Below are 18,242 nucleotides of genomic sequence, written 5' to 3'. Positions count from 1 at the left end.
TCACTTCCAAAGAAGTTAACCAGTTTAACTCTAATCTCTCCGCCTAGATCCCATGGTCAGTGTCTTTTATCAGAGCAAGGCTCCCACCCCCTAGAGCAATGAAGAGTAAGTCTAATATTTTCCTTCACAAGAGGGCAAAGACCAAAACCAAAACCCAAATCCAAATACACAGCTTCTCTTTCCCCTGAAACATACAGCCCGCAAGCAAAGCCCAAAGCGCCCCCGAGCCCTTGCGCGGCCGCAGGCGCCCCCGACACACGCCACGCCACGCCACACTGCGTTAGGGACGCGTCGGGGAGGGGGCGCGGAGCGCGGGCCGGGCGCGGCGGGGAGCCGGGGGGCGCCGGGCGCGCTGCCAGGCCGCGCCGCACCGCGGGGGCTGGCCGCCCCTCGCCACGTGGTGGTGGCAGCGGCGGGGTCCCGGGCGCCTTCCCAGCTGGAGAAACCCGGAGCAGCCGGGGAGGAGGAGGAGGCGGCGGCGGCGGCGGAGGAGGAGCGGGGCGGGCGGGAGGGAGGGGGGCTGGGGGAAGGGATGGGGGGTGGGGAGAGACCCGGCGGCGGCGACAGGGCGAGAGCGGAGCGCGGTGCCAGGGGGGTGGGGGCACCGGTGCCCGTCTGGGGAGGGAGCAGGCGGAGGGGGTAAGCTGCGATTACAAGCAGGAACCGGCAGCAGCTGTGAGTCCCCGGCGGGGCTGGGGCGGGGGGAGGGGAGCGGCGCCCGGGGGCCGCTCCCCGGGGTCGCAGGGTGGGCCGGGGGAGAGGGGCGGGAGGTGGGCCGGCAGTTGGCCCTGGCGGGCCAGGGAGGGGAAGGGTCCGGCGCCGGCCGCCCGCGTTCACCACTCCCTTTCCCCCTCCGCCGCCGCTCCTCAGGCCGCACCGCCTCGGGAGCCCCCTTCCCCGGCCCGGTGACTGGCGACTGGGGGCCCGGGGCTCGGCCAGCGGTGGGGGAGGGGGCTGCGTGGTCTCGGCCCCCGAGAGGGGAGGGGCGACAATTTCTGTCCGCCGAACTGAAGGGGTTTAAAGGGCGGCTCTTAAAGGGGCCGCAGTAGGGGCCCGGGGCCGAGGAGGCACCCCCGCCTCCCCATCCGCCCTCCGCGGCTCTCACCCGGGGCCGCTGGGCCGGCGGGGGATGCGGAGGAAAGGAGCGTCTGTCGGGGCGGCCCAGGGGACAGAGCCCCTGCAGGCGGGGCTGGGCCCGAGGTGGCGGGCTGGGGGGCCCGGGGGGCGTGTGGTGAGCGCTGGCGGTCGGAGTTGGGGGGGAGGGGATGCGCCTGGAGAGGAAGGGGTTAAAGGTGGGGCCAGCCCTACAAACACGCGCACACACTCCCTACTCAGACCCGGTCACACGCCTTTCCCTGGCACTTAATGGGGCCTTGGGGCGGGAGGGTGTTGGGCCCCGGGCCTGAACCCTCTCCACTCTAGGCTCCTGCCGCCCGGCTTTGGGAGGTCGAGGACCCCACTGTCTCAACTCACACCGCACGCCGATCCCCCTCTTCTACGCGCACACACGATCCGGCGCGCGCGCGCACACACACACACCTCGGACATTCCCATAGTGCCTCACGTGACACACGGCCCCGAACGTGCCCACCCTTCACACACGCTCACGCACGCGTGCACACACGCGCACACACAAACACACACGGCCTCTGGGCCACTTCCCAGCTCCATCCCTGACCCCCAGCCGCAGCCCTGCAAAGGCACTCATTGACTGTGACACACCTACACTCATTCACAGACACACACACTCCCCCCCACACATGCCAACCACAGACACACATTCATAAACAGGGCCAGGAGAAGTACACACGCACCCCCTCGCCTACTCTCTGGGAGCCCTGAGTCATTCCTGCCCCCTCCCAGGGCTCCCCATTTCCCTGTGTGCCTGCACATGGGCGGGCTAGGGAATTCTCTGGCCCTCCCTTCCCAGGGCCGCCCCTCCCGGCTGTGTGTTCCCTCTGACACTCTGGGAGGACTTCCTGTGGGTCCCAGGTCAGGGGCGAGGAGGTCCTGGAGGGTTGCCACAGCCCTGGTGTGAGTGGGGGAGGCACTTCCTTTTCCTGAACTCCGGGATCCTGCAGGAAGAAGCTGGGAAGTTGGGCGGGGGCCCCCGCAGAGGACGTCCTGACAGCGAGGGGCTGACTCTCCCAGAGCACTGGGCCTTAGGGAGGAGCTGGGGTGCCAGAGGCCTGGGATGAGCAGCTTGGCAGAGAGGTACTTGGGGAAGCGGGGCGGGGGGCTGGAGAGGGGCTGAGGAGTGTCAAGGCAGGCCTGACTGGGTCCTAACTTGGGAAGGCAGCCCTTTCCTGTCCACAGGTCTCCCTGGGTTCTGAAAGGAATTCTTCCCTGCTGCTGGCCTGACTTACTTGTCCCTACTTCGTCCCTGTCCCCACTCAAGTTTTCAGCTGGTTCCAGCCCCTTCAGCCAAAGGCAGCAGAGAAGAGAAGACAGCCCTTGGGGGGAACCAGGGGTGGGTGCAGCTTCCAAGCTGCCTCTTGGCTGGCAACAGTGTTCCTCAGGCCAGGTCGAGGGGTATCAGGGACAGCCTCCAGGCTGTCCTCTCCACTGTTGCTCCTGCTCTCCCAGGAGGCCCAGTGGGGGCCCAGGCCCAGGCCCTTGCCATGGAGTCCATGTTTGAAGATGACATCAGCATCCTGACCCAAGAGGCACTGGGGCCCAGTGAGGTGTGGCTGGATGCCCCAGGAGACCCCTCGCTGGGTGGGGACATGTGCTCCGCCTCCCACTTTGCCCTCATCACAGCCTATGGGGACATCAAAGAGCGACTGGGAGGCCTGGAGAGGGAGAATGCCACCCTCCGCCGCCGTCTCAAAGTCTACGAGATCAAGGTCAGAACTTGGAAAAGATAGGGGTCTGGCTCTGTGTGTGTTGGGGTGGGGGTTGCTGAGGGGCAGGAACTGGGGATCCCAGGAATCCCAAAGAAGGATCCAGATCCACGCTCTTGGGAACTTGAGGGTCTCTTGTGAGGGATGTGGGTGCTCTGGATGGAAGGGTCAGGAAGGGATCTGGAGGGCCAAAGTGATGGGACCTTGGAGCTAAACAAGATCTGGTTGGTGAGAGATGCCTCCAGGTGGTGTGGGTCGCAGTTGAGCAGGGGGAGGGAGGGACCAGGACTTTGAGGCAGGTTGTGGGGGGCCTAAGAGAGGCTGAAGCCTGGGCAGGGAGTTGGGCACCAGCTCTCCTGAACGCCTGCCTGCCCACAGTACCCGCTGATCAATGACTTTGGAGAGGAGCACGGCTTCTCTCTGTATGAAATCAAGGATGGGTCCCTGCTGGAGATGGAGAAGGTCAGCCTGCAGCAGAGGCTCAATCAGTTCCAGCATGAGGTGAGCCCCTTGCTGGCCTCCCAGCCCAGGCTGGGCTCCCTGAGCTCCTTGCTCTAGCAGAATTCCAACACCTCCTGTCCCACCCCACCCCCCACCCCCCGCCTCTGTCTCCGTGATCAGAGATGGATGCGGTCCTCCCTGGAATGGGCTGCAGCCTCCCCCACCCCTCCACTGGGTGCTGGATGTGAGGGGGGAGGCACGGGGAGCTGCTTGGCCCCCACATCAAGGGTGGGCCTGACTGTGGCGTACCCTCCACTCCCTCCGGGCCCCATCTAGTTGCAGAAGAATAAGGAGCAGGAAGAACAGCTTGGGGAGATGATCCAGGCTTATGAGAAACTTTGCGTGGAGAAGAGCGACCTGGAGACAGAGCTGGGGGAGATGGTGAGGCCCAGGGAGCCCGGGGGTGCTTGAGCATGTGACCCTTGTGGCTTGATGGCGTGTGATCCCACGTGTGTGTGTCTGTAGTGTGGAACCCAGTGGGTTCCTGTGTGTCTTTGAGTGGCTGTCGCCCTTTAGAGTGTAGCTGAGTGTGTCGTACCAGTTGTGAGTGATTCCTGGCACACCCCTGGCCATGCAGTGTCCCCGCCAACGCTGTGTCTCCATTCGTGTGTTTGGGTCTCGGCTGGGTCAACTCTGTGCCTGTGGACCTGTGCCTGGAAGGTGGCGTGGGCAAGGGCAGAGGGGATCAGGTCCTCGTGGCTGCTGGGATGAGTCCGGCATGTGTGTGATTCAGGGGCATGGCCTTGCGGGAGTAAGGGGGCTGGCGTCAGAGTCAGGAGACGTGGTTTCTGCCAGCTCTTCCCTGGGTCACGTCACTTAGCCTTGGCCCTCCTCTGGAAAGGGCTCACAAGAACCGCAGTGCTGTGTTGTTGTGGGGCATTTGTGTAAAAATGCTTTGCCTTCATCACTGTAAACACTTACATGGCCCTTATTGTGTGCCAGGCACTGCTGTGGTCTCTTTAGATATATTTACTGATTTTAATCCTTTGAACAAGTGTACAAGGTAAGCGTGGCTGTCCCTGTGTTGGAGATGAGATGGGTGAAGCCCAGAGTGGTTATCCTATAGGCAAAGAGAAGTTGTGACGCTTCTGAGGGGGTGGCTGTGTCTGGACCGATGAGACGGTGTGGTCTGTATAAGTGTCCCATGTGTTTAGGGCAGGGAAGAGGCCTTAACCCTGACCTTGCACAGGGCAACAGCCAGAAACACCTGCATTGCAGTTACTGAGAGACGGGACCGCACACTCACAGCCACTGAGATTGCAGCTGGGATGTGGGACTTGGGGCCTCAGCTCATTGTGGGGAGGTGGCGTCCCAGACATGTGGGAGTCCTGGGTCTGGGGAGCCCTCAAGGGTTCCCTGGTGCTGGGCAGACCCTTCCCTTTGTGTCTCCTGGCAGCGGGCCCTGGTAGAGACCCACTTGCGGCAGATCTGCGGCCTGGAACAGCAGCTGCGGCAGCAGCAAGGCCTCCGGGATGCCGCCTTCTCCAGCCCCAGCCCCCCGCCCACCCCTGCCCCACCATGTGCCGATCTGGACCTGCACTACTTGGCCCTGCGAGGGGGATCTGGTTTGAGTCACGGTGAGATCTCCGCGACCCCCGATGTCTCTACCCCGAAGTCCCCAAGCCTAACCCCCGTTTCAGCATCACCGGACAGCTCTCCCTTCTGGGATTGGGGGTCAACACCCCATTATAATGTCTTAAATTTCTCCCATAGTTACCCTATCCCTCTTTACCACCTGTTCCCTTACCCAGTTTCTCCCACCGACACTCCCCCCTTACTGCCTGTTTGCCCCAGGTGGCCGCTGCATGCAGTTCCCATATATGTCAGCAGAGGGCACCTCCACTCAGGTCCCCCCAACCCCCAAGGCCTGTCCCAGGTGGTGAGGAGCAGAGGCCAAAGGACTCTGGGAGATTTGAATGTGGCCAGGGAAGTCCTTCATGAGGCCATCTTACTTTGTCCCTGGCTTCCAAGAAGATTAGAAGCAGCAGCTCAGACCGTCCTTCCTCACAGCCCTCAGTAGCGGCTTCTCGGGACACTCGGCCTGTGGCCGGCCCTTTAGGATCTCTCATGCTGCGGGGCTCACCTGTTTCAGTCTCTGCTGGTCTGGGAGTCAGTCAGTGGAGGGTGCCTGGCAGCCGGACCCAGCCTGACATTATCCTCTGTCCTGCCAGCAGGCTGGCCGGGCCCCACAGCCAGTGTGAGTGAGCTGGAGCGGCGGAGGTTGGAAGAGGCTCTGGAGGCTGCCCAGGGCGAGGCCCGGGGGGCTCAGCTTCGGGAGGAGCAGCTCCAGGCTGAGTGTGAGCGGCTGCAGGGGGAGCTGAAGCAGCTACAGGAGAGCCGGGCCCAGGTAAGGGGCAGGGACACTGGAGGCCAGAACCCTGCCCAGAGCTCCACGGAGGCCTGGGGGCTGCTGGAAGGAGCCTTTAGAGGCCCAGGACTTCCTTCCTAGGTATAGACTGGCCCTGGGAGTGTTAAGGGGTGTGTGGGGGGTGGGGGGTCTGGGCAAGGTGACCGTTGGCATCTGACCTCAGTCTTCCTCCCTAGGATCTCGCCTCCAACCAGTCAGAGAGGGACATGGCATGGGTGAAAAGAGTCGGGGATGATCAGTAAGTCACATCCGAAATCCTCTCCTTCTTTGCCTCTGTGCCCTAGGGGTGGCATTTCCTGGGTCCCCCCCCTTTGGTTCACTTCTCCTGCTCTGTGTTGCTCGGAGGACCTCTCTTCCAGCATCAGGGTTGCGGGGTTTGGTGTGCTCAAGTGGCTCCACATGCTTCACAGAAAGGAGGTGGCCTTCTAGGATGTCCTTTTTGCTTCTGGCACCCGAGCTCATACCTCCTTGTGGTGTCGGGTTGAGACATCTCAGCAGCTTTGCTGCTCTGTTCTGTGTCCCCTGGTGAGTTCCTGGGCCTCTCTGGGGCCCCATTTTCTGTCCCAGTAAGAGGGCCAGCTAGTTGGGTTAGCTGTCCCCTCCCTGGTGAGGAGGAGGGAGGTGGTCTCTTCCAGGATTTGTGGTGCCTTGTTTCCTGTCTCAGGAGAAAGCTGAGGCTGAGAAGAAGAGGGGCATCCTGGAGTTCTGGGGCAGCAGGGAGGGGAATTAGAACCTGTTCTGTTGGGGTGTCCCTTGGGACTTGCGCTGGGAAGGAAGGGCCGCAGGAAGTAGGGAAGGAGCTCTGTCAGTGGGGAGTCTAGTGCTGGGGGCCTCTGGGGCAGCGTTGGGCAGCAAGGGAGAGGGCGAGCGGCAGCCTGACAGCGGCGAGCCTGACGCTTTTCACATCCGCACCCTGAACTCACCCTCTCCCGCTTTCTGAGAAACAAAGCGCAAACCTCCTTCCGCCTAAGTCTTCTCCCCTGAAACCAGTCGTGTGGCACAGACTCCCTACTTTCATGGGAGGGAAGACCGAGGCCCGGAGAGGGGCAGAGACTCCCTCTCCATCACGCTGTCTACCCAGCGATGGGACCCTAGGGGTCCTCCTTCCAGTGGGCTTCCTTCTCACCTTCCTCCAGGCTTCTGGCCAGTTGGGGATACCTCTCACTTCCCTCTGCACCCTGGGGTGAGGGCCTGGGTGGAGCTGTGATATCTGGGGGGTGAGAACCCAGTTTGTGGGACTGGTGGGTGGGATCCCTCAGCTTGGCTTCTGGTGGGGGGGTGTTGGTTGCGCCCTAGCTTGTGGGTCTGGGCACATGCGAACCCATGCATACCATCCAGAGCACACACACACTTTCTAGAAGCCTAGCTTGCCTCAGGCATTACAGCGTAGGGGCCTCTATGGCTCACTGAGTCCCAGCCTCTCTTAGCAGCCCAGCAGTGACGGCTCCCTCCAACTGGGTGCATCCAGGGAGACGACTTTTTGGCAGGGCCAGAATCTGAACAGCCAGGCTGTCAATCCTTCCAGGGATGCCGAGTGCTTTGCTTTACTGGCTTCGGCTCTGCAGCCCCAGGTTTCCGTCCTGGGCTCAGAGGTCAGTCGTTACCGAGAGGTGTGGGAGGAAGGCAGTAAGGATGGGAGGCCGGAGAAGGACTGGCGGGTCGCAAGGGGCCAAGGCTGTGAGTGAGCCAGGAAAGGAGAACTCCCAGAAGGGGCTTGTGGAGGGCGAGGGTCCATGCTGCCCCCGTGGGCAGGACAGCCCCTCCCCTTCCCTTCCCACCCGGGGCACCTGCCACCCTAGTCCCTTTGGCCAGAGGAAGCTATGCTTTGCCCAGAGGCTGGCCGGACCGCTCTTACCTGGGGTGACCTCCGGTTCCTCCCCTCTGTCCTAGAAGGTTGGGACTCAGCTTCGGCGCCTCCTGGATCTCTCACCCCGGAGCCAGCGGGGCTCTGTCTCGCCCAGCCTCACGCTTTTTTTCAAATGGAGCGTCTCTGGACAGCCCCAGCTTGGCAAGAGTTAATTCTCAGAGGAAGTCCTCACTCCCCCAGCAGTTTTATTTTCTTATAAACTCAGCTCCTTTTGGTAATTGCTTCCCGAGGGCTCCCTCCCCAGCCCTCCCACCTGAGGCCTCAGTCACCTGCTCTCAGCTCACCCCCCCCCCCCCACCGCCAGCCCTTCCCCTTCCTTCCACTTGGTCCAGACCCTCCAGGCTAGTGGGAATTTTGCCTGTGGGGTCTCCCAGGAGAGGAATGCGAGGCTGATATACCCCCATGGAGGTCTCGTGTGTTCCTGAAAGGCGCTTACCTGTCTCTGTTCGGACACCTCCAGGCCAGCCAGTTTTATTATGGGAGTCCTGACTGTTAAAATAGACCCCCCCCATAACTGCCTCTGCTAACCCTACGTGGCCCCCCACTCCCACCAATGGGTCTACCCATGTGGAGGAGACAGGCCTTTGAGGCAGCCCTGGCCTCAAGGATTCCCAGTCTTTCTCATCGGAGCCCCCAGCCCACCAGCTGTGCTCAGCAGCAGTGTTCCTCCGAAAGCCGCCTTCCAGACTGGGCCTCTCTGCCACCCTCCAGGTCTGACCTCTGGGCAAGGTTGCCCTGCTGTTTGGTCAGCCCAGCACTTGTGGTGGCTGCTGCCCAGGGCACAGGGACAGGTTGTCCCAGAGGAGAGTTGTTGGAGGTCAGTCAAGGGCCAGAGGCAATGATGAGGGAGGGTGGGAGTGGAGACCCACCTGCTTCTTAGGAAGCACAGGGAGGTCAGGACCCCAGAGTGTCTCAACTGGGGGGGGGCGGCGGCGGTTTGTGGAACCCATAGACCCCTCCCCTCGAAGCCCAGCTCAGAGTGTGGCCTTTCTGAGGGTGTGGCTAGTGCTGAGGGTGGAGGGGAAATTGTGGAGTGGGGGGTTCCTTGAGGGGGCTGAGGGCTTGGGTGGGCAGTCTCAGTGAAGGGAGTGAGGGTGCAGTGAGAGAGGGGAGCCCCCCTGTGAGAAAATGGGGGCTCAGTATGAGTGATGAGGAAGAGAACCATAGGGCTTGCTTTTTTCCCAACGTGGGGGGCTCAGTGTTGCAGCCCTGGCCCTTTTCCGCCCCCCTCCCCACACCCCTCTCTCCGCCCACAAGCCTCTGCGTGGGCTGCGGTTAGTGGTGGGGGAGAAGTGTGAACTCGGAGAGAGAGGATGGAAACTCTGCACAGAGGTCAAGGGCAGTGTGGGGTGGGTCAGGACGGAAGTCGGAGACCCCCGTGTACCCTGAACTGAGCCTCATGCCCCAGAACCAGCAGGCCCAGGGCCTCCCCCTTCACGCTTCTCACCCTCCCTACTTCCTTTCTTTCAAATCTCCTCCAGCCATGGCAGGGGCGCTCACAGGAATTAACCCTGAGCACTTGCAGCCTTGGGAGTCCCCGAGTGGGGGGAGCAGCTCTGAAGTTGGTGCCCAGCACTCCCACCTCATTGTGGTCTAAGGGACCCGGTGGGGGGGGGGTGGTCTTTGAATCTGTCTCTGACTCTTTCCTTGCCAGGAAGGCAGAGAGCAGCTCTGTCTCCCTAGATGGGAAATTGCACATCCTCCCATCATTCCTAAACCAAGGTCAGTGAGCTGGATGGTGTCTCCAAGAAAGGATCAGCATGAGGTTCTTTCTTTCTCGACCCATCTCCTGGGCACTCCTGGGCCTTCGTCCAGGCCACACACTGTGTGAGGCCGTTTACCTGCAGACTCTCGTTCTCACCAAAGATACGGCAAAGGTCTTGTCCCCTTTCTACTGTGGAGCAAAGAAGTTTAGTGACTGGAGAAGTTAAGTGACAAGTTAAGTGTGAATACCGAGCGGGTCCTGAGCCGGTGGGGCGATGGTCTCTCTGGTGGTTGTCTGGTTTGGGTTCTTCCTCAGGTGGGCGGCTCTGCTGTGAGGGATGATCGGATAATTTGTTGCAGTAACCAGGTCAGGGTTGCAAGTGAAAATCTCAATATGTGAACACTTCAGAAACCCTCACCATTCTGTGGGGGCCACTCGGGGGAGCCAGGACAGCCCTGGGCACACTGGCATGCGTGGCTACCCACCCACACAGGAGTACTGGTTCCCAGCCCTGGCATCAGCTGCTCAACATGGCCGTCTCCAAGGAGGCCTTCCAGATGCAGCCAATGTCTAGCTGTGCTGGGAGCCCGGCAGGGCTGCCATGAGGAGCCAGGCTCTGTGGACCGCAAGTCATAGCTGGTCGAGGAGAGTGAAGGGGCTCAAGGCGCTTGAAAGGAAGTGGTAGAGCACTGGGTTGTTGCAAAGTGACTTCCTCCTCCCCCCGGCCCGCAGCCTCAAGTCCGCTCCACGGCCCGGTGCCTGTGGTTCCCTCCCCGAGGGCCGGGCGGGAAGACTGATGCTGGGTGTGCCCGTGGGTGGTGGAAAGTTTGGTCCCTCAATTCCCCCACAAGGGTGAGGGGCTAAGGGCAGCTGGGGGCAGCTCTGGGCAGAGATGGAAGGGCCGGGAATGCTGGCTTTTGGTTTTTCCTCCTGATTCTGAGTCAGCTGCTGATTTGACCAGCTGTCTGATCCTGACCCCAATCCTACCCTAATACTGATCGCATCCCCGGTTTTAACCCTACCCCTCCTCCTGACCCCAACTGTGTCCACAATCCTGATGGAAAATGAGCTGTCAACCCCAGCCCTAATGTGACCCTGACCCTATCCTTAATCCCGACCTTATGTCCATCCCTAGTTCCAGTGCCATAGTGCAGCGCTGGTTGTCCCTGTGACCCGTTCCTGTGACCCGGCCCAGGTTGGGCCCCCAGTGAGCTTCCCCGGGGAAGGTGCAGCAGAGTCCGTGTACCTCCCAGCTGGTTTGAGGTAGAAAGAGCCCCTTTACGGAGGAGGAGGAGGAGGCTTCGGTCCCTGACCTTCCTCCTCTCAGTTGCTTTATCAGTCGCAGTGAAGATTATTGCTTCCAGATGGAATTTTGAGATCTCCGGACTTATTCGTGGAAAGAATGAATGGGAGGATAAGTCAATGAAGGGTGGAAAGATTTGCAGCGGAGGGAGTCCTTCCTGCCAGCTCTGCCGTTTGCACTCTGGCTCCCCCGAAGGTGCCAGCTCAGCGGGCTGAGGAGCCAAGAGCAGGTTTGAGTCCCTGCTCTGTGCCACTGCTGCTCTGTGACCTTGAGCCAGCTTCTTAACAGCTCTCATCTTCCACGTGTGCCTCGCACCTTCCTCTCCCCTCCCAGGGCAGGGTCGGTGATGCTCCGGCTACTGCGGAGCTCCCCAGCCTCCTCCTGCTCCTCTTTCCCTTCTGCCCCTCCTCCCAGCCCCCCGGCTCCCCGCTTTCCTGCTCCTCTTGGAAGGTGGCATATAGCTTAGTGGTCAGCAGCCTGGACCTTAGAGTCTGGGGAACCAGAGCTCCGTTTCAGCACCTGCCCTGCTCCTTGGCTTGAGGACTCTGTAAGCCTTGGTTGTGTCATCTGTAGCACTGAGAGAGGAGTAGCCATGTGATGGGGTTGCTCTGGGGATTCAGGAACGTTCTTTAGCATCATGCCCGGCCCCATGGTAACCCCTCATCCATTCTTTTCAACCTGGGGTCCATCCCAGGTTCTGAGAGATGCAGACAGAACTTTCCCCCATACCTTTTTTTTTTTTTTTAAAGATTTTATTTACTTATTGGACGCAGAGAGACATACAGAGAGAGGGAACACAGCAGAGGGAGCGGGAGAGGGAGAAGCAGGCTCCCCACAGAGCAGGGATCCCGATGCGGGGCTCCATCCCAGGACCCTGGGATCACGACCTGAGCCGGAGGCAGACGCTTAATGACTGAGCCCCCCAGGCGCCCCTTTCTCCCATAATTAAAGCCATAAAGAAGTTGCCCAGAGCAGCCATCTGCTGCGTTTACCTGACCCGTGCTTCCCAGACAGTTGCGTCGTGGGAACTACCATTCAGGTGTGGGCAGGGAAGCCAGGAAACGGAACGTGTGTTCAGGTGCACGTGTGCAAGCCTTGGTTGTGTTGTGAAGTTGAGATTTTTTTCCACTGAATTGGCAGTGTGTTCTAATGTGAGTCATTCAGTTGTCAGCATCTTTGGCTGCCTGGGGCCTGTGCATCTTGAGGTGGGAAGAGAGGCTTGATGTAAGGGGCGGCCTGAAAGGGCCGTAGGACATCAGATCAGGCCCCAGCACCTCGCCCGGGGTCTCAGAGGTCTTTGTGAGGCCGCCTGGGGCTGTAGGACATTCATACTCATGGGCCTCCCCAAGTTCCCCCCCTTCCCTGCACCTGGTCAGAGCTGGGGCGTTCTGGACTAGGGGCTTCTTCCGTTTTCTGCTGGCCCATCTGTTTTTCCGTGAGGAGGGTGCCAGGAGCAGGGCGGTGGAAACGGGTAGCTCCTGACAAGGAGAGGAAGGCAAGTAGGGAAAAGATAGGGGCCTGGGAACTGAGTGTGGCAGGTGAGATCTCCAAGCCGGGGTGTGAAGGCGACGACCTGTATCTGTCACCTGAGATACGGCCAGCCGTGAAGGCGGATGGGGAGCAAGACTAGCAGCTGCTCCCTGCTCCGTCAGAGGGGGACGCTCCATCCGTGCCCTGCTCAGAGCCCCCTCCTGCTCCGGTCAGCGGGAGCCTCCAAAACCCCCAGTCTGATGGGGGAGACCTCGCTCCTGCACTCAGAGGGAAGAGGGGAGCTGTCACTGGGGAGTCCTCAATTAAATATGGGACACCCAGGCTGGACCTTCCGGTCTGTTGGGAGAGATGCCATTTCTTCCCACAGACCCCTGAGATGAAGGTCGGGGAACACAGGACACATCACATAAGGTGTGAGACGGGGTAGAATTGAGGTTCCAGCACCTCAGCCAGGGCTCCCCGAAGGACTCCCTCCTCTCTGCTCCCCTCTATCCCTGTGCACCCTCAAATGGGTAGTGGGCACTCTCTCTCCCTAGGAAGTGGGCTTGTCCCCCAGAATCCAGCCTCTTGGCAATAATTTGGCTTTGGCCCAGATGGGTTAAAAATAATTTTGTCATGGGAGGGGCATTTGGCTCCCCCATCACCCAGCTAGCCCCAGGATTAGCGAGAGAGAACCAGCCGGTGAGCAGTGAGCGTAGAGTGAAGCTCAGTCATCATCTGCCCTCTTTGCACCTCGGCTTTTCCTGCCCTCTGAAGCCCTAACCTCAAGACTTCCCCTTCTCTCCTCTAGGGTCAGACACACACACATATGTGCGTACACACACACACACACACTTACACCGTTCCTCACAGTCAAGTGGCCTCACTCCTGTCTTCACTCCCTCCCCTCTACATGGATCCTCTCTGCCATGACCATGACCTTGGGATGGGCACAGGGCCTCAGGGCCTGAAGACACCCCTCCCCAACCTTATTCATGCCCAGCACCTTACAGATCCTAGAGCAAGAGGGCTTCCCCTGAGAGCAGATCGACCTGAAGTGGCTGAGCCTCTCTCTGCCACCTCCCTTCAGCTCCAACTTCCGGGAAGCTCCACAGTCCCTTCTGGACTTGGGAAGGGGGTGGGGAGATCTGAGGAAACCAAACCCCCCCCCACCCCCGCCTCCCAGGCTCCTGCCTCCCAGGCTGTGTCCAAGCCCGAACAGAGATGAAAGCAGTGACCCAAGGCAACCGCAGAGCCGCCTGTGAGGTCAGGAAGGGCTCCCTGGAGGGGTGCAGCCCAGGCTGGGAGAGGGGAGGGGCAGTGTGAGAGAGAGAACCTTCCGCGGGGCTGGGTCAAAGTGACCCAAAGAGAAAGGAAGAGAAAAGGAAGTGGGTGAAGTCTTTGCTAAGTTCAGAGCCCTTCCAGCTCCATGCAGGTGGGTGCCTAGGAGGAAGTGGGACGGAGAAAGGGAAGAAGAAAGGCAATTCATTCTTCACTTCCGGAACATCTCCTGGGGGCCAGGCCTGGACAGGGTGCTGGGAATAGAAATACAGCAACACGATCCTCCCTTTTGAAGAACTCCCCGTGCAGTTCCAGAGCAAGGCGACTTCTGCTGAGTGTGTCTCGTGGGTGGCGCCCTCTGGGGGTGTGTGGTGCAGGACAGCTGTTTCCACAGCTCCCCCTGGAAAGGGCTCCCTGGAGATCCCAGGAGGTGCGGGACTGGAAGCTCAGGGGCAGCCCTGAGGTGGAAGTAGGGCAGTGGACATGGCACTTGGCCGACCCGGGTTCCAGTTTATCAGTTGGCTCCTCTGGCAAGCCAGGAGGCCGTGTCCTCACCTACAAAACTGTACAGCACTGGTCCCCAGTCCTACAAAGGGGGAGGCCTCCCCGTGGACCCCTGCCCCCAACACACAGGTTGTACTTATGCTTTTATTAATCACTCTTAGAGAAAACTCACAGTAACCAGAGCTACTTTCAACTGAGGGCCGTTTTTTTGATGAATCTGTTTTATTTGTCACCGCAGCTTCTGCTCAGCTTAGAAAAACATTCGCACACACCTGTCTCAGATGTGCTCAGGCCGTAGACAGTGCTTGGTGAACACATGGATTTAGGGACCCCTTGGCGTCACTGAGCTCCCCAGCCCAAGCCCCTAGTCGGGGAGCCACTGCCCTAGCCGCAGGTAAGGCTCACTGGGAAGAGAGGGAGGCTCCCTGGAAGAGGTGGTGTTTGAGGTAGACCTTAAAGCCCAAGAGCATTTATGCAGTTGGGGTACGAGGGCCCTGGAGGGAAGGGAGAGCCAGCGGCTGGGCACGGGCAGTTCTCTGTCCACAGCTGTGACCGTAAACCTGCTAACCTCCTCCTCACTCCCTGCCCTCTGACCTCAGGGTCAGGAGCAGGCTGGAGTCAAGCCTTGTCTTGGGGGGGGGGGTGGCTGGGGTGTCCTTTAGGGTGAACTTGGCTTTGGCTTACACGGAGCTGACAGAGGAGCTGGGCCGGCTCCGGGAGTTGAGTGCCCTGCAGGGGAGGATCCTGAGGACGCTGCTGCAGGAGCAGGCCCGGAGTGGCGGTGAGATGGGTCCTGGAAGCTGGGTCCGCAGGGAGGCGGGAGGGCAGCTGTGGCTCCCGTCCTGCGTCCTGGGGCCACGGTTGCCTTGCTTTTCCCCGCTGGGTCTTGCCTCCCCGCGTTCCGAGGAGAGCTGGGGGGCCGCCGTGGCTCCCCCCGATTCTGACGCCCTCTCTCACCCACCCCGTCCTTCCTTCTCCTTCTCCTGCTTCTCTTCCAGGCCAAAGACACTCGCCGCTGTCGCAGCGCCACTCCCCGGCCCCCCAGTGCCCCTCACCGTCCCCGCCCGCCCGGGCGGCTCCCCCTGGACCCCCGTGCCAGTCCCCCGCCCCCCAGCGGCGCTCGCCCGGGCCCCCGTGCCCCTCGCCCCAGCAGCGCCGCTCGCCGGCCTCGCCCTCCTGCCCGTCGCCCGTCCCGCAGCGCCGCTCGCCGGTGCCTCCGCCGCCGCCGTGCCAGTCCCCCAGCCCGCAGCGCCGCTCCCCGGGGCCCCCCGCCTGCCCGGCCCCGCAGCCCAGGCCCCCACCTCCCCCGCCGCCAGGCGAGAGGACAGCGGCCGAGCGCGCCTACGCCAAGCCGCCCAGCCACCACGTGAAGGCCGGCTTCCAGGGCCGCCGCAGCTACTCGGAGATGGCCGAGGGCGCGGGCTACGCGGGCGCCTCCCCGCCCTGGCTGCAGGCGGAGGCGGCCACGCTGCCCAAGCCGCGGGCCTACGGCGGCGAGCTCTACGGGCCCGGCCGGCCGCTCAGCCCGCGGCGCGCCTTCGACGGCCTCCGGCTGCGCTTTGAGAAGCAGCCGTCGGAGGAGGAGGAGTGGGCCGTGCCCACCAGCCCGCCCAGCCCCGAGGCGGGCGCCATCCGCTGCGCCTCGTTCTGCGCGGGCTTCCCCATCCCGGAGTCGCCTGCTGCCTATGCCCACGCGGAGCACGCACAGTCTTGGCCGTCCATCAACGTGAGTGGGGCGCCCGCGGGCTGGGAGGGTGGTGGTAGGCTCCCACCCTGGGCACCGGCCCCCCTGCCTCCCTGGACTGCCCCCGCCCTTCACTTCTCTCTCTCCGCCTTTGGCTTGCATGGATCCTGGCGGCCCCTGACGGCTGGCTGGGGCGCGTCCATTGCCGAGGTTAAGGGCCTGGCTTGAGAGTGACAGCCTGGGATTGATTCCAGAGCTCAGCGCTTAGCCGCGGGGAGACCTCGGACAAGCTACTTATCCTCTCTGATCCTCAGTTTTCTTATCTAATTCCGTTAGAGGGTTCCCGAGAGGGAGGCAGGGAGCCTAAAGCCTTCTGTTGCGACACTAGTGGTGGGGGCCGTGATGACCGCCGCAGGTCTCCGCCCACACGAGGGTTGGGCCTGCGCATCCAGTGCCCTCCATCTGGCCTCAGAGCCCCTGCTCTTTACCGGTTGTCCTAGAAGGCAGCCTGTCTTAGGGCTCTAGCATTTCACTGAAATAATGAGTTTCCTGAATGTCAGAGCCAACCCTTGCCACCTGGAAGGACCAAAATATATTCCAAAGCCAGAAAGAAAATTATTTTTGGGTTATACATTGTTTGGGATTATCCATTGCTTTGAATTATGTGGGAACCGTGTCTTAGTCACTCTGGGGGCATGTCTGGGTCTCGGCTTCTGCATTATGCCTCATTACTGCATATACCCTGGCAGGCTGAGCATACAGGCCTCCTGGGGTCCTATGCCCTGGGTTGGGGCAGTGGATGCTAAACTGGTGGAAGGTGGGCAGGGAGGGCAGGGGAGGAGGGATGGTGCTTACAAGGAGTAAACAGGCCTTCTCTGCGTGTTACAGTCCTCTCTACCCTGGGTCTCAGGAAAGGGCAGGCTGGGCTGTGGGGACCATGAGAGAGGGTTGGGGACCTTACCTGACTCCCCTCTCTTTCCACAGCTTCTCATGGAGACCGTGGGCTCTGATATCCGCAGCTGCCCCCTCTGCCAACTAGGTTTCCCTGTTGGGTACCCGGATGATGCCCTCATCAAACACATTGACTCCCACCTGGAGAACAGCAAGATCTAGGGTGCCTCCCCCACCCACTGGCTGTTTCTCCATCTTCTCTCATCACCCCCAAACACTCACTCACTTTGAATGCTGCATGAATCTCGTGGGGGGCCCCTGCCCCTTGCGACCCCCAGATACCTCCACTAGCTACCGAGTCAACGTGTGTGCCGTCTTCCCTGGTCTAGGCACCACTCAGCCCTGGCTCTTTCCGGAAGGCCAGCCGAAGCTCTCCCCAGCTCCCTGGTTTCTGCCAGGGGGTTGGGGGTGAGGATCTGGGCTGGGATGGGGAGGGGCATCCCCTGCCCAGCCTCTCCCTCTCCCCTTCTGTTCTCAAGACAGGGTTGGATCCAAGGAAGTGTCTAGTGCTTGGGCCTGGGGGAGGGGGAAGGTATCAGAGGACTCTGGGAGCTCCCCTAGCTTCTCCCCAGATGTCCATCTTTCTCAGGCTGTGCTCTGTCCAGGGAGCACCTCTTGGTGGGGTCCCAGAGCCTGCCTTGCACAATGATACTGGTTCCTCCATCCCATAGCCAGCTCTGGGCTCTTGGCATGGTCCCCCCCACCGCCTTAGGGGAAGGAGGCATCTCATTTCTTGCCATTCCCTGCGGCCAGTCTTGTTCTCCTCTGCCCCCCTGGGGGTGAGAGAGGAGAGGGAGGACCCTGCAGGACTGGGAGGATTCAGCCTAAAGAGGCTGCCCTGAGGGCAGGGGGAGGGGTGAGGGGGGACACCCTGCACCATGACCCCCAGGCCAGGGGAGTGTCTGTGCTAGCCTCCCAGGCCCCTGCAACCCCCCAGAGCCCCTCGCACCAAGACACAGATGGTTAAGACAGATGCTCCCCTCCACCCTTATACTACTCGAGTCCCTGACCACACAGGTGCCCTGGAGCCTGTGTGCGACTCGGCCTCTGTTAGCTGGGTGGGTGTCATCAGCCCTGCCTCCCAGGCCAGAAGCTGCGGCTGGGCCCAGGGTGCTGTTGGAGATCAACTTCAAAAGAGCTAACCCCCTTCCCATTACCCAGCGACCCACATTCCCTCTGTGAAATCTACCTCAGAGTCGTACCCTCAGAAGGATGGGTAAGCAGGAGGCCAGGGGGTCCCTAGGGCTGAGGTGGGGAGCTTCCTAAGGCAAGAGCCTGCTGCCCCACGATGAATCCAACTCCCCCCCACCGCTCCCCGCTGCGAGCCTCTCCCAGGTCTTAGCCCAGGGCTGGTGGCAGTGGGCGCTACCTGTCAGTGCATGTCCCATTCTGATCCAACACTTCCAGCCGCCCCCCCCCCCACCTCCTCACACCCCTCTCCTCCCCCTCAGTGCAGGGGAGTGAAGAGGTGTGTCAGGCAGGAAGGGACCAAGGACTCCAGAGACACATGGCACTGTACCTTGAGGGTTCCCGTGGGGAGGGGAAATGGAGAAGGGGGCCTGGAGAGGGAGGTGGGGGCCCCTGAGCTCTCTGAACAAGTTGAAAGTCCAAATAAAACTTACCTGTTCCATCTGCTCTTGGTCTGTGCTGTCCCTGGCTGGGGCGGGGAGAAAACCCTGGGTAGCGGGAGGTTTTGCAGGCTGTCTCGAGGAACCGCAACCATGCAGGGTTGCACTGGACAACAGGATGCGTGGGGCATCGGTGT

General features: G+C 61.2%; 1 protein-coding gene across 4 annotated transcripts; it reads left to right on the top strand.

Moving 5' to 3' along the window:
• Window positions 1-515: 515 nt before the first annotated feature.
• On the top strand, window positions 516-18,112 carry TBKBP1 (TBK1 binding protein 1). Of its 4 annotated transcripts, XM_032320783.1 has the most exons (11): window positions 516-675; window positions 2,082-2,214; window positions 2,587-2,846; window positions 3,222-3,344; window positions 3,621-3,725; window positions 4,741-4,921; window positions 5,516-5,691; window positions 5,889-5,950; window positions 14,505-14,623; window positions 14,841-15,568; window positions 16,511-18,112. In XM_032320783.1, the coding sequence occupies exons 3-11, from the start codon at window positions 2,622-2,624 to the stop codon at window positions 16,637-16,639; spliced, it is 1,848 nt and encodes a 615-aa protein (XP_032176674.1). In that variant the 5' UTR covers window positions 516-675; window positions 2,082-2,214; window positions 2,587-2,621; the 3' UTR covers window positions 16,640-18,112. The 4 variants fall into 4 exon arrangements, with proteins under 4 accessions (XP_032176674.1, XP_032176675.1, XP_032176677.1 ...); XM_032320784.1 differs by lacking the exon at window positions 2,082-2,214; XM_032320786.1 differs by lacking the exon at window positions 516-675 and having other exon boundaries at window positions 760-2,214; window positions 3,627-3,725.
• Window positions 18,113-18,242: the final 130 nt, after the last annotated feature.

Source organism: Mustela erminea, chromosome 18 (assembly GCF_009829155.1).
Source record: "Mustela erminea isolate mMusErm1 chromosome 18, mMusErm1.Pri, whole genome shotgun sequence".
Classification (NCBI taxonomy): domain Eukaryota; kingdom Metazoa; phylum Chordata; class Mammalia; order Carnivora; family Mustelidae; genus Mustela; species Mustela erminea.
The sequence above is the reverse complement of the archived record's forward strand: the minus strand, read 5'-3'. Positions and strand labels throughout refer to the sequence as shown.